Below are 15,895 nucleotides of genomic sequence, written 5' to 3'. Positions count from 1 at the left end.
ACCACTCGTCGAAATATCGTGTCTTTTGCTTTGATATAAGGAGATACTTGTTACCCTCCGTTTTCAAGAGATTGAAGAGATCATTTGTGCATTCTTCCAATTGTACGGTGGATGTAGCTAAGTTGATATTTTGTACATGGAGAGGTAATTGATCAACCAATGATCTCGTGAACTTCTCAATTCGGCGTCTCGAGTTGGAGAATTTGACCGTCTTAATGATTGATGGTTGATCAGAAATAGAAATTTCTATATGAATGCGGGCTATGTGTAACATCGAGATGCCTGACCTTCCAAGTTTGTTTATCAAGCGGTGGAACAGGCTTGAGCTATTCAAACACCAAACATGGCCCCCACTCTGTCCCTTGTGAGATATAAGCAGGTCACCTTACGGCTGGGACATGTTGGAAAAAGGAAAGCCCCGCCAGCCACCAAGACCACCGGTTGCACGCCGGCCGGCATCGCATCACCTGACTTCCGACCCACGCAAAGGACCAATAAGAACAACCCGCAGCCCAAGGTCCCGCCGGACCTACAGCAGGACGATAACATCCGTCACTCCCCGTCCATCGAATCAACGGGGAAGAACCATACGTTCGTTCCTCATCCAGCGGCACGTATTAAACCATTATCACCACTGCACTCAATCCCTAGTTGCTGGTCAAGTAATCAGTCTAATCCTATTCTGGAATCTCTCCACATCGAGCAGTTGCATCATTCACCTAAAACGATAACATAAAAAGAGCATAGCACGTCATAGAGTAATAAATGTTGGGGAGGTTCACAGGAGTGGGTATTAACAACAATCAGTATAACGAACTTTGTCAAACATCACAGTTTTAAAAAAAATATAACAAGCTGAATATATATACATATGAATATATGAATGATGCAAGATATATATGGAATTATAATTCACAGGATAATATATCAAGATATCAAAAAATATGTATGGAGAATTGTAAACATACATTGTTGGCGATAGACATAGTAAAAATAACAATTCGAAAACAATATCATTCTAAATACAGTATTATATAAGAAATCATAAGAATCATATACGTTTCTGTAAAGTATAATAGACCTAGCAATACATTCCGTGCAAGACAGACTTATAGTTCAAAATCAGAGTCCGACGGAAAATTCTCTTCGGCAGTAATTTGTAAGTCCACCTCTCTAGGAATGATAATTTTATCTTGATGTTCTTGGATAAAATTTACCAATCTTTTAATTTTGACGTGAAGATTTGTGTTCTTGAGGACATTGACTTTGCAGGCCTGAGTATTTTCAGACATTTCACGAATATGAAAATCTTTCGTCAGTGGACATGAATTGGCATTGCCCTCTTCTCCGCATTTACATTTGCCAATTCATCGATGGAACCTTGCCATATATGTTGGAAATGGACCATGTTCGGAGAAGAAAATGATCATTTCTCTGGTCCATTTAATAAACTTACACTTGACTGTTGGAAGAAGGGCATAGATTTTTCGACCAGTTTTCTTCTCATTTGTCCATCGGTATTGTCATTTATTCATCATTTCCTGACGAAAAATGTTGGCCGCCCATGATTTTGGGAAAAGTATTGAAAAGACCGGTGTGTCTTTCCTAGTTGCTGCTTTTGCCAATTGATCAATAGAGGATCTCCAACAACAAGTCTCCGACCTCTCCAAACTTCGTTCTTCTCTCGCCTCAAAGGTTATCGACCTAGAAAACCGCTCACGTCGGTCAAACCTAATTTTTCGAGGCATACCGGACGAGACCTCAGACATTGAATCCACCGCGACCCTCGAATCTAAAATACTTAAGTGCTGTTCAGACCTCCTAGAATTTGAAATTTCCGCCTTCGACATCGACCGTTGTCACAGAATTGGCTCTAAAAGAATCCCAGGCCCCAGACTTTCAATTATTAAATTTAATAAATTCAAAACCAAAACTGAAATCCTTAAAAATTCATTTAAATTAAAAAACACTAGCATCTTAATTTCAGAGGACTTTTCACCTGAGACACGCAGGCTACGTGGACAAATCTGGGGGGCCTCCCAAAAATACCGTGAGTCCGGTCTGAAAGTTAAACTTTTTCATAACTTAGCTCTTATCAATAACATCAAATACATCTGGGATCCCAGCCTTAATGATATTATCCCGCTTTCCCAAACCCCTCCCAGCATTACTCCTCCTTCTGACCTTTCCCTACCTTCACCTCCTCTCCCTTTAGTCCCCACCCCTCGAAACCTCACTCCTCCTTAATCTCCCATTCTCCTCTCCGAAATAATCTCTTCAGAATCGGAACAGTTAATACAAGAAGCATATATTAACAAAATATCTTCCTTCGAATCCATCCTACTAGCTCATAATCCCAATTTTCTTGCGGTTACAGAGACTTGGTTGCACAGTAATATCAGCAACACAGAATTTCTACCACCGAATTTCTCTGCCTTTTGTAAAGATAGAAACACACGCACGCGGAGGATGCGTAGCCCTTGTTTTCAACAGTTCTATACCCCTAATTGAAATCCCTTTTGAATCAAATATTGAAATTGTCGGTGCCAAATGACATCAACACAACTGCACTCCCATTGCAATTTTCTCCCTTTACATACCCCCTGCCTCGGACCCTCACTACTTCATTGAACTGGAAACAATACTTGACCGATTTCATAATTCTCATCTTCTAATTATAGCTGGTGATTGGAATCTACCCGGTATAGATCGGCATAAAATGCAGTCCCTCTCGAGAAACCATGGTATTAACAATAGAGTTCTCGACATTTTCCTAAAATTTAACCTCGTCCAAATCATCTTGGAACCCACAAGAATATCCAATCACTCAATCTCCACATTAGACTTAATTGCAGTTTCCAACAAAATTCCGGTTTCCAATTTTTCAGTTTTTGATGGCTGTTCCGATCACAAAATCCCTTTTTTAGATTTCTTCCTTCATCATACCATCCCTCCCTTTTTTCGCGCCAGAAAACTTAACTTCAACAAGGCCAACTACCCCCTCATGCAAAATATCCTTCGTGCCCACTTTCCTGACATCATCTCCTCTTCCAACGATATTCAACGTCTCTGGAGTAAATTCAAAGCTGTTATCGATAAATGTAAAGCTACTGTTCCTACCAAATGCTCTTCATCTAAAAGCTTCTTTAACCCTTGGATCAACCGTGACATTATCCATCTCAAAAGAAGAATTCGACGTGACGTTTCTAAACTCAAATTTAATGACTCCTCTACTCTCAGAAACAAAATCTCGATCTCCACCCGTAACCTCAAAGACCTTATTTCTCGCCACAAATCCAACTACCTATCCCACTCATTGCCTTCCTATCTCAAAACTAATCCCTCAAAATTTTGGAATTTTCTTCGCCCCAAATCAGCAGGTACCTCCTCGCTCAAAACTTCCAACTCGGATCTAACCTCTCCCCTCGATCTTGCCTCCGAATTTAACCGGGCCTTCTCTTCTGTTTTTTCCTCTGATCCTTCACCCCCCCCCAATACGTCTTTTTCGATTCACTTCATAACTCCTGTCCCATTTCCTTTTCTAAAGCCGGTCTCCTGAATCTCCTAAAAAAATTAAAACCCCACTCTACTGGCCCAGATGGGATCCCCAACCATATCCTAAAATTCTGTGCCAATGAAATTTGCAACTATCTCCTCATTATATTCAACGTCTCACTGAATACTTCTAACCTACCCAATGACTGGAAAATTAATAAAATAATTCCTATCCATAAATCTGGCTCACTCTCCCACCCTCTCAACTTTACCTATTGCAATCACCTCCTCTTGCTGCAAGCTCTTTGAACACATAATTGCCAAGAATATCCGTACCCACCTCGATTCGATTAACTTTTTCTTCCCTAGCCAACATGGTTTTCGATCATCGTTATCAGTATCTACCCAATTAACACTTTTCATACATGACTTAACAGACTCCATTGATAAAAACCTCCAATCCGACATAATTTTCCTAGATTTTTCCAAAGCATTTGACAGGGTGCCCCATAATAAACTTCTACTAAAACTTTCATACCTTGGATTAAATGTTCAACTGCTGAAATGGGTGGAGGCCTTCCTTATTAACCGTAGCCAGTTGGTCTCGTACAAGAGCCAGAACTCTCCTTTTCTTCATGTCAAATCTGGCACACCCCAGGGCTCGGTCCTCTCGCCTTTATTATTTTTAATTTACATAAATGATCTACCCGACTCCATAAACTGCCGCATTAGACTCTTCGCTGATGACTGTGTCATCTATAAAACAGTGTCCAATCTTTCTGACCAAGAATCTCTCCAACACAACCTTAATATTATTTCCAAATGGTGCTCAACCTGGGAATTACCCCTCGATTTCTCAAAAACTGTTTTTATGAAAGTGACCCGTAAAAGAATCCCTCACGAATTCCCCTATTCTATTATATAAACGACTCTTTGATCTCTGACGTTTCCCAATATAAATACCTGGGCATTATAATCTCTTCCGATCTCCGCTGGAACCTTCACGTTGATTATGTCTTTAATAAATGTCTCCAAAAACTGCTTTTCCTTCGCCGTAACCTAAAATACTCCACTCGTCATGTTCGTCACTTGTGCTACCAAACATATATTCTACCTGCCCTCTTCTATGCCTGTGAAGCCTGGGACCCCCACACCCAAACCAACATGGACAAATTAGAATCTATCCAAAATAAGTCCACTCGTTTCATTTTCAACTGTTGGTCTTCACATGTCTCTATAACGGAACTCAAGCGACAACTCAATATCCAACCGCTCTCCTCTCTTCGACTTATCTCTCGTTTAACTTTTCTTTACAAACTCCTCCATGGGGTTTTTAATATTGACACATCCAATATTCTAATCCAACCTTCACATTTCTCTGTTAGACTCAATCATTCCAAAAAATTACAGCCCATCTTTGCCTCTTCAGATTGTCACAAATTTAGCTTTTTCCCAAGAACTATTATCGACTGGAACAACCTACCATCAAATATTGTAGATTGCACTACGATTTCTGAATTTTCTCGTACCATCAATCGACACTTTTGCCATATATAATTCCGCATCCTCTTGTGTAGACCTCGGCCAAACAACATTGTATAAATAAATAAATCAACAAGTTCATTACCACGGGTACCTTTATGTGCTTTTACCCATGATAAACTGATCTGGGGGTTAGAACATAAAGTTGATCTAATTTGCCGTGCAAGGAGATGTGTAGATAAGGGATCTTTGCGTGAATCGATGAAAGTGAGTCTGAGAATATGGAGCAAGTTTCCTGTAATTCCTTTGCTTTCTTAATGGCCATATATATTACAAATAATTCCACCTGGAATATTGTCATTTAGTCTACAAGACCATTTATATAATATCATTTCACTTTTGAGAATGATAAACGCAGCTGCTACTCCATCTTCAGTCTTTGATCTATCTGTATATACTCTAAGCTCATCTGAATTCGCTGAAGACTCTATAGTGGATATTTGATAGGCATTTGGGTATTCAGATGGATGGGAAGACCATCCCGTGGTTTTTCGTTGTATTTGTTGATGGCCTGCTATAGTTCCATCCTGAAGATAAATATCTCTTCTATTCCTGAAGAGAGCTCCTTTGTTTGCTTCATATTCCACAAATAGGTGGAGAGGTGGAACGCCAGCTAATACCTGAAGAGCATTAGTTGGAGATGTTGAATAGGCCTTCAAGATATAAAGAAGACGTCCCCGTTGAACGGAATCCAGCCTTCTTCCTTGTTCCTTATTCAGTCTAAGGCGCCATGTAGTCGCACCATATACCAAAATTCTCTGAGCGACCGTCTGATAAAGGGTTCTCCTCATGGTTGTAGAAAAGCCCCAATTTTTCCCGGTTGAACACCAGAATCTGGGCAGTAGCGCATTTATTTTCAAGGAGAGATCCGCGATGTGTTGATACCAATTAAGTTTATCGTCGAAATGTACTCCAAGTATTTCGATACTAGACTTCTTTTTGATGAATCTATCACCAATCTTAATAGATGGGGGTCTTTTCGAGGAAATCCACATAAAGTTAGTTTTTTCAGAAGCTACGTTTAGGACATGGATAGCCAGCCAGTCATTGATTTTATTCAATACAAACGTTGCAAGGGCTCCTGTCCTTTCCACCGCCGGGCCCGAAGCTATTACAATGATATATAGAAACGTCCTCTCCACTTGTCAATACAAGATTCACCGAAAGACTGGTTATTTGTGGAGATGAAGATTACAAGAAATAAAATTCATCACTGCCCCCACGGGGACTCGAACCCTGGTCTCTCACTTGCCGGACGATTGCTCTACCATCTAAGCTATGGAAGCAGATAGAATATTTCAACCTTGGAGCGTATATATATGTTGAAAGGCACCGTATATGGACGGCGTCAACAATCAACTAATAGCTCGTGAATGACAAAGGCCTGGTTGGCCTTTGTCATGTGGGGGCAGTGATGAATTTTCTTCCTTGTAATCTTCAGCTCCACAAATAACCAGTCTTTCGATGAATCTTGTATTACAATGATGTCGTCTGCATAAGCCTGGACCCTAACGTTATTAGGCCACCTTTGCTTCAGTAGGTCATTTATAAACAGGTTCCACATCAGGGGACCAGAACATGATCCCTGCGGGCATCCTTTCGCCATCTTGTGTGAGACTGGACCTAGCGGAGTGTTCCTCCCCTACCCGTTAGATCAACTGCTAGTTGGAGGAGTCAGCTTTTGTTCAAAGTTTGATAACAGAGGGAGAGCGTCTGTATTTTTTGCCCTTTGGAGTAGTGTAGGAATATTACGTACAGTATAAATAACAGAAAAAGTTTTATTTTTGTATTTGTCTTCCTTAGTTTTTTGCATATTATTCTTTGAGTTGGGGGACATTTTCACTTTCATGAAATCGGAAAAAAGTATTCTTCCTGAAAAAAGACGTGGCATTTTGCAGAAGGTTTAGTGATTTCCATTGTCACAGTTATAATGCGGATAAGAGAAGTTTTAAAAACCACTTAAAGGGTCAAAGAAAAATTAAAGTCAAGTTAATTTCTAGTCAAATAAGTAATAGTCTAAATATAAAGTCTAGTCAAACGAAATAAGACGAAACTGCTCATTCTCAAATTGAATGACTATATTTTCTTTCCAAAATAACAGTATAAAAAACGGACGTCCGTGGAAATTCTATGAGATCCAAAAACATAAATCTCTGCGCTTAATTTTTGTATATTGCCTAATAAGACAAAAATTTCGATCTTGAAAATTAAATCCGGAGCTTGTTAAACCTGAAGAAAATGAGATTGTTTTTCCTCAAGCAGTTTCGCTTTTGTTTCAAACAATCACAATGCGCAAGAAGGTGCCGGAGCTCATCAATTATTTCATCAGAGTTATACGGAAACCCGATAGCGTGTTTTCTCTACCAATTTCTGTGATCATCCTACAAAAAGAGGTTTCACCTTTCCAAATGCTCTTGGTTCTGATACATTATTTGCTAATATACAAGTATATCTATCTATACGAAATGCCGTGAGTGGCAATAATTTAAGAATTTTATTATGAAAATAATATTAATTAAGAATTAAAAATGGTAATTTATATAAGAAATCAACGTTGAATTATTTAATCGATAAAATCCGTGAAGTCTATTTTTACACAGTTGTAATAAATTATTTATAAAAGCATGGAAGAAATGTCCAATTGTCAAATGTCGAGCTGTTTCATGAGAAATTCATTTTTTATTTTCAAAAACAATCACAAAAACACACATTTATATTTGCAAAATACACTATGCACGTGTAGATATAAAACTATTAGGTTCCCAACGGTATTAACGTCCTTCCAGGCAGTCCCATGAATTAAATGGTTACGTATATATTGCCGCCACAATGTCCTAGAACCTTATGTTGTATTAGTAAATATGTTGTAGTATATTAAAATATGAATATTTCAATGTATAAACATTGAATTATTATGAATTGAATTATTTCAACATAATTGAAAACTTGAATTAGCACATTTGAAATAAAATTTTTAATTTTAATTCGCTTAGTGTGTTACTGTAGTTGAGGAACCTTGAATATTGGTTACAAATACAACGCCACAATAGGCAAATTGCCCAACGAGGTGGCTGACTTAAGAACATCATGGATCCCCGAGCCATTTTTTGGAGGCCCTACCTACTACGCCACGCCCACACCACCCCCAACGAATAGGTACATGAGGGAATGTGAGTGTACGTGTAGTGAAACCTGACGTGAAGTTTTTTGTTTCTCTGTAATGCTTGTTACGTGTAGTGCTGCCATCTGCCACCAGTTTTTCTAACTATGAGTGAAGTGTTATGATTGAATGATTTTTCGTTGTAGGACTGTTGCTCTCTGTGGCGAGACTTTTTAACGGGGAGATCGGCTCGCATTTGCGCCTTGAAGTTGGGAACCACAGAAAATCAACTTCGGCCGACCACCACTGTGGGGTTCGAACCCGGATCCTCGCATCGCGAGTCCATCTCACTTTCTAATATAGTTTCTCACTTTCGTGATGCATTTCCCATGGTTTTTGCTCAACCTTAGTGAGATTCTATCGTCAGTAAATATTTTTTAAGTTGTTCAAAAGACCACGCGAAATGTAAAAAATATCTGTGTTTGTCGAATGTCTTCGGCATGAAGTTTTGAATCGACGATCGAGTCAACTTCAATTACCATATTTTAACGTGTATGAGAAACTCTCCTGTTTTTGGAACCCCCTGGTTTTTCGGGCTTAAAATTTGGGAAAAATTGAAAGGATATATCTATACAATCCATGTATAAGAAACGCCTTTTTTTTTTTGAAGACCCGATTTTTGGAAAAAAGGGGGTTCCTTATACACGTTAAAATACGTACGTAATTGTGAGGTACTTTTATATCATCGCTTATTTTGTTAGAATTAGGTAGAGATCTGAAATTGTTACATACGTCATGCTCTAATCTGAAATAGACATTTCACCCCAATAGAGAAAAACAGCAAACTCGCAGAATGCATTGGCAATCGAAAAATATATTATTCATTCACCGTCAGATTTGGTAACACATTTATATATATATATATATATTCTCTTTCAGGTTTCACTACACGTACACGCACATTCCCGCATGTACCGATTCGTTGGGGGTTCCGCGGGGGGGGGGGGGTGCAGGGTGCATGTATGGTGTAGCAGTAGTAGGTAGGGCCTCCAAAAAATGGCTCGGGGATCCATGATGTTCTTAAGTCAGCCACCTCGTTGGGCAATTTGCCTGTTGTGGCGTTGTATTTGTATTCTGTTCTGAACTCTGTCAAAGTTTACGGCTTGCGTCAGTGTTATGGAAGCTAAAACATGCGTTTGAAATAATATTTCATATAAGTAATATGTTCTACTTTGAAGTATTCGGGGAAAAGCTAACAGAATTGTTCAGCAACTATAACTATATAATTGATTATTAATAAATATAATAAACTAATTGCATAATAATTTATTCTACTGGATCGTCTCTCGTCAGAATTATTCTTTGCTACATCGAGTAAAGAAGCAGAGAAGTTTCCAACAACTGGCATTCGAATGGTATTATAAATATTTGGGTAACGCCATAAATTCAGAATTTTACGATTTATATCGTCATTATTGAGTAAAAGTACCGGCTGTAAATCATTTGATGTGTTCATGTTTTCGTAAGGCTGTGTTGTATTTTTTGCAATTTTTTTTACGTTCTCCACTGCTCAAGTTATTGAATTTTCCAAGCATCAATATATAAGGGGAGAAAATAAAAAATCATATTTCACGCATTTTTAGCTATGTTTATTCCAATGAAACTTTATATACGTACCTTCGCATCTGTAATCCGGAAATATTTTCAACTTACATAATATTAACTTACATTTTCTTGGATAAAAACTGCTCAAGTCCTACAAATCATAATCATTTCGCCATGTGAAATATTAGATGCAAATCGTTGAAAAAGAGCTATCATATACAGTGGAACTTCGATTTACGAGCATAGTTCGTTTACGTGAACGCGATCGTAATCCGAGAATCACACGTATATCGAATCAAACTTCCCTGTAATTAATGACGGAAACTCGGATGATTCGTTCAACAATTATCCATTCACACAAAATGACTAATTAAAAGGACATTAAATAAATAACACAACGCATTTGTAAAAATACTAAATAATACAATAACACCATGAAATAAACATACACACAATAGAATAATTTTGCAAATTTACCTACTCTAAGCGACGAGAGAGAGGAGGACGCATTATCTGCTGGCTCAAAACAATCTTTTTCTTCTTGTGTGACTTCAAAAACGTAATCATTCCAATGACGCTTGCGTTTGCCTTCTTTTAAGGATTTCGTAAAAGTTTGAAAATTGCATCGCGTCGTTGGACGGATTCATTGCTCGCACTGCTACAGCTTCATTTGGGTGGTTCTGTTTTACAGAGTTTTGCACAGATTCACACACACACACACACATTCTACACATCTCTCTAATCTCGTTTGAAGTGAGGGATATACATTTCTCTCTTCCTTCCCATAGGTACACCAAGTTATTATACCTAACGAGTTATTATTAGGAGTTAATATTAAATAAGGAGTTAATATTAAATAAGGAGTTAATATTAAATTTTTAAAAATTTAATACTCAAAATTTTAGATTTAAAAAAATGACTTTATTCACGAAGGTTTAGAGCATAACCTGAGCGTTTTACCAAGTGAAAATATGATTTCCAGTTTCTAAGAAAAATTAAAATGTGAATTTTGTCCGTAGGTACAGTGGTCTCCCTTATCAAATACAAGTACAAAATCTCCAATGGAAAAAATTATACATGTGGCTGAAAAAAGATGCCCATAAAAAATACTGATGTCGAATACATATCTAAACTATATCAAAAATATGGCAACACAATAAGAGCAATAAAAAATCAATAATTATGATAAAATATAAATATGCATACGGCCCATGAAAATTATGGTTGTCTCATCTAAGTATGGATAGATTCTCAATTTATCCCAATATGTTTATCGTATTTCTTATTAAACATGTCAATCGTGTTAGAATTCACGACCCTCGGACATTTATACACAACCCTATTAGAGAGAAACTCCCTGTGTGAGACCACAACTTAGAATTGTTCCTTACCAATCGATACTGGTGTCTCCTTGTCGAAGCAGTTGATTGACGATGTATTAGCTCATGGTCCATTTCATCCATCCCGTTGAAAATTTTAAACACTCCAATCATATCCCCCGACACCTACGCTCTTCCCACGTAAACATTTTCAAAAAAGTCTTCATAACTTTAGCCCCGTGCGCCATCAGGAACATGAGTAGCTCTTCTCCGCACCCCCTCGACCAAGTCTATGTCCCTCGGTAGGTATGGTCTCCAAAACCTTGCGACATACTCTAGTCCAGGACGAAATAAGCCAACACCAGCTACACCTGCTATAGCTGGTGTTGACTAAGCCCCGGAAAAGTGGAAGGATCCCTTTAGGAGAACGCAAAAAGACCTTTCTGGGAATGAAAATGAGCATTCTATTCGATTTTTTGACTACCGCTGAATGATGTTCAGAAAACCTGAGCCGTTCCTCAATGAGAATTCCCAGATCGATGATCCTGGTTGCATCCGGAATATTAACACCATTCAACTCTTAAATGAAACGTGGGTTGTTCGAACCAAAATCAAATACCATGCACTTGTCAACACTAAAAGACATGTTCCATTCATTAACCCATGTTTCAATCCTGTTCAAGTGGTTTTGTAGCAACTCATTAGAACTTGTTACTTCTAAATAACCCCATTAGCTTCACGTTATATGCAAATTTGCTAACAATCCCATCGATACCCTGGTTGAGTTTATCTATAAAAAGTTAAAAAGTATCTAATACAAATACAAATACAACGCCACAACAGGCAAATTGCCCAACGAGGTGGCTGACTTAAGAACATCATGGATCCCCGAGCCATTTTTTGGAGGCCCTACCTACTACTACTACACCACACCCCCTTCCCGCGGAACCCCCCAACGAATCGGTACATGCGGGAATGTGCGTGTACGTGTAGTGAAACCTGACGTGAAGTTTTGTTGTTTCTCTGTAATGCTTGTTATGTGTAGTGCTGCCATCTGCCACCAGTTTTTCTAACTATGAGTGAAATGTTATGATTGAATGATTTATCGTTGTAGGACTGTTGCTCTCTGTGGCGAGACTTTTTAACGGGGAGATCGGCTCGCATTTGCGCCTTGAAGTTGGGAACCACAGAAAACCAACTCCAGCCGACCACCCAGCCTATCGGACCAAGAGCACTTCCACTTGTAACACCTGTCCAATCAGAAAAAAAATTAATCGTTCACCATAACTTATCTCTTAACCACGATTCTACCCCCGTATAAGTTGCCCCCAATCCCACAATCTCGTGTAAACACTTCAAAAGTTTACCATGTTGGACCATCACCACCTAGAGATAGAAGGCCTTCGCACTCTGCTTGTGACGTCAAGTAAGTAGTACATTTTCCCTCAGAATATTCAGGGAAAAAAATTCCCTGCTCGTGCCAGTATCATCGTTGCGAGGAAAAGAAATGATCGGGCTCAGAATTGGCGATTTCTATGCCCCACATCCAATCACTATGCGGTATTTGTGAGTCAATCAGGTATATTCTACGCCAAAATAAGAAGAAACGAAATAGGAGGCTGTGTTTCAAAATGTGGCAAACTTGCTAGGTAGTCTGAATGACGTTTATGGCAAACACTGCAGAGGTCTTCTATCTCTAGGTGGTGATGGTTGGACCCGATGGAATGCCTTCTGGGAATCAAAAGGTAAACATCTACATTTTGCTCTCACTCAAAGATCCATTATTGACGTACCTGAAAAATGATTTTGGGCCAGACCAATGTTATCGGGCAACCTAGATTCACCTTCCTTTTTACCATCCCCTTAAAGCTTTCTTCAGCGCCTTTCTTTTTCAGTAAATGGTGACAGGTCACTTCTTCCGCTTTGGCTCTCTCTGAATGCCCTTCTTTTTTCAAGATGAAGATTACGCACGTTATCCGTGAACCAGACGGGTTGCGATGAACAAACCCGCGCTTTACGAACTAAGAGTATGACATCGTGCAAAACAGAGAAGAGTTTTGTTTTTATCCTTCCCACTGACTTATCACACTCACTGATACCGACGGGTCTTTGAAAATTAACCCTAACCTTTCTTTCAAAAGTTCGAAGTTGGTTCTTCGAAAACACGAAGCGTTCTTCTATCCGCGAAGAAGTTACATAAAAGTTAATAACCCGATGATCACTAGAAGAAAAGTTGTCTCCAACCGAAACGTGTTCAATAAGATCCTCAGAACTAGTAAGAATCAAGTCCAAAATAGAAGTATCCCTAGTAGCTTCTGACACCCGCTGATACAAAAAATTATCGAGCACCAACTTACGAAAATCTCTCTCATATTGATCCCTAGCCAATAGGTTCCATTGTATAAGACAACCATACTTTTTCTGGGGCAATTTACTATACTAATACAATAACATGCAAAAATGTCCAATGAGGTGGCGGAAAAAAGGTGCCCATAATAAATATGGATGCCACATATTTCTAAAATACATCGAACATTGAAGGACCGGACACACCCCACTTACCATCGGAAGGAGATACCGAAGCGTTCCCGAAAAATGGGTGCATCCGGAATTAATTTCTAAAACACAGCAGTTCAATTAAAAGCACCCTCGTATTGCGAGGACCCGGGTTGAAACCCCAGCACCGCTACAGTGGTGAACGGCTGAAATTGGTTGTCTGTGGTTCTCAACTTTGAGGTGCGAATGTGAGCCGATCTCCCCGTTAAAAAGACTCGCCACAGGAGGCAGCAGGCCAAAAACAATACAAATATTCTAACATCACCACTCAGAATTTGTAATATAGATGGCACCACTAAAAATTCACACACAACACTGTATACGCACTCAGTCTGTTAGGTACACATACAAATACAAGGCCACAACAGGCAAAATGCTAAATGAGGTGGCTGAGGAAAAAATACCCATAACAAAAATACGGATGTCATATATTTCAAAACTACAGCAACCCAATTAAAAATGCAATCATAAAAACTAAAAACTACATATACATGATAAAATACAATACAATGCCCATAAAAAATAGTTATGGTTGTCTTATACTCTAAGTATGAATGGATTCTCGATTTCCCCCAACGTGTTTATCGTATTTCTTTTTAAACGTGTCAATAGTGTTAGAATTTACTGCCCGCGTGGATAAGCTATTCCATACTTACACTTCCGGCACTTCTCAATCGTTCGTAAATTGCCCATGGCAATAGACCAGAGTTGTGCTTAGTTTCAAAGAAAGAAAGCCGCAATTATAAAAACTAAAACTATATATGCATGATAAGATATCATATATATAATACCTTAAACACAGCCCATAAAAAATATTTATGGATGTCTCACCTAAGAATAAGTAGCGTCTATATATATTTGCCCCGAAATGTTTATCGTATTTCTTATTAAACATGTCAATTGTGTAAGCTATTCCATTTATTCACTATTAGAGAAAAATTCCCTGTGACACCACAACCTTGAGTTGTGCCTTACCAATCGATACTGGTGTCCCCTTGTCAAAGCAGTTGATTAACGGTGTATTAATAACTCATTGTCCATCCTATATATCCCTTTGAAAATTTTAAACACTTCGATCATGTCTCCCCCGACACTTGCGTTCTTCTAATGTAAACGTATTCAAGAAATCAAATTCTCTTCATGGCTCAAGCCTTGTGTACCAACCAGAGCACATGTAGCTCTTCTGTGCACCCCCTCAATTAAATTTTTTATCCCTCTGCAGGTAAGGGCCCTCTCCAAACCCTTATGGCATACTCCAGTCCATGACGAACTAGGCCCCGGAAAAGTGAAAGAATCGCTTTAGGAGAACGTGAAGAATGAACCTTCTTAAGAATGAAACCGAGCATTCTGTCCGCCTTGAAAAGAATCCGCTGAACAATGTTCAGAAAATTTAAGCCGCTCATCAATGAGAATTCCGAAATCGGTGACCCTAGTTGCATCCGAGATAGCGACACCATTCAACTCGTAAGAGCACCGTGGGTTGTTCGAACCAAAATGAGAGACCATCCACTTGTCAAAGCTAAACGTCATGCTCCATTCATTTCTCCATGCTGCAATCCTGTTTAAGTTGCTCTGGAGCAACTCCCTATCGCTTTGATTCCCGATTACCCCCATTAGCTTCAAGTAATCTGCGAATTTGCTAGTAATCCCATAGATACCCTGATTGAGTTTATCGATAAAAAGTGAAAAAATTATAGGGCCAAGGCACTTCCTTGAGGTACTCCACTTGCGTCCTTGGCCCTTACATTTTATCATAATCATTAGTGTTTTCGTGATAATTGATATTATTTCGGGTTGCTGTATTATAGATATATTTGACATCCGATGTGTGTTTTTTGTAATTGGCTTTATGCAATCTGTTTGCAATTGTCCAATTATCGTCCAGTGAGTTTGACGAGTTCCCTCTCGAAAATTTTGGAAATTATTATCAAAAGGCAGTTTGTGAAGTGGATAGACGACAATAATGTATTGTCGGATAATCAGCATGGGTTCAGGAAGGGGAAGTAATGTGTAACTAACCTCTTTTGCTTCTATGATCACGTGACTAAAGCTTTGGGTAAGAGCAAAAAATGTAGATGTTGTTTACCTTGATTTCCAGATGGCATTCGATCGGGCCCAACATGGTAAACTCTTGAAGTGTTTACACGAGATTGGAATTGGGGGCAACTTGCTGAATTGGATAGAATCGTGGTTAAGAGATAGGTCGCAACGAGTTATGGTGAACGGGGAATTCTCTGGTTGGACAGACGTCACAAGTGGAGTTCCTCAAGGAAGTGTC

At 38.9% G+C, this 15,895-nt stretch overlaps 1 protein-coding gene across 1 annotated transcript; it reads left to right on the top strand.

Moving 5' to 3' along the window:
- The first annotated feature begins 278 nt into the window (after positions 1–278).
- Positions 279–2,247, top strand: LOC149084782 (uncharacterized). The gene is made up of 2 exons (XM_089233799.1): positions 279–294; positions 1,637–2,247. The coding sequence occupies exons 1-2, from the start codon at positions 279–281 to the stop codon at positions 2,245–2,247; spliced, it is 627 nt and encodes a 208-aa protein (XP_089089925.1).
- The last annotated feature ends 13,648 nt before the right edge of the window (positions 2,248–15,895 follow it).

Source organism: Pholcus phalangioides, unplaced genomic scaffold (genome assembly GCF_987345545.1).
Source record: "Pholcus phalangioides strain wild (caught in Gottingen) unplaced genomic scaffold, Ppha-v1.0 ptg000007l_1, whole genome shotgun sequence".
Lineage (NCBI taxonomy): Eukaryota > Metazoa > Arthropoda > Arachnida > Araneae > Pholcidae > Pholcus > Pholcus phalangioides.
The sequence above is the reverse complement of the archived record's forward strand: the minus strand, read 5'-3'. Positions and strand labels throughout refer to the sequence as shown.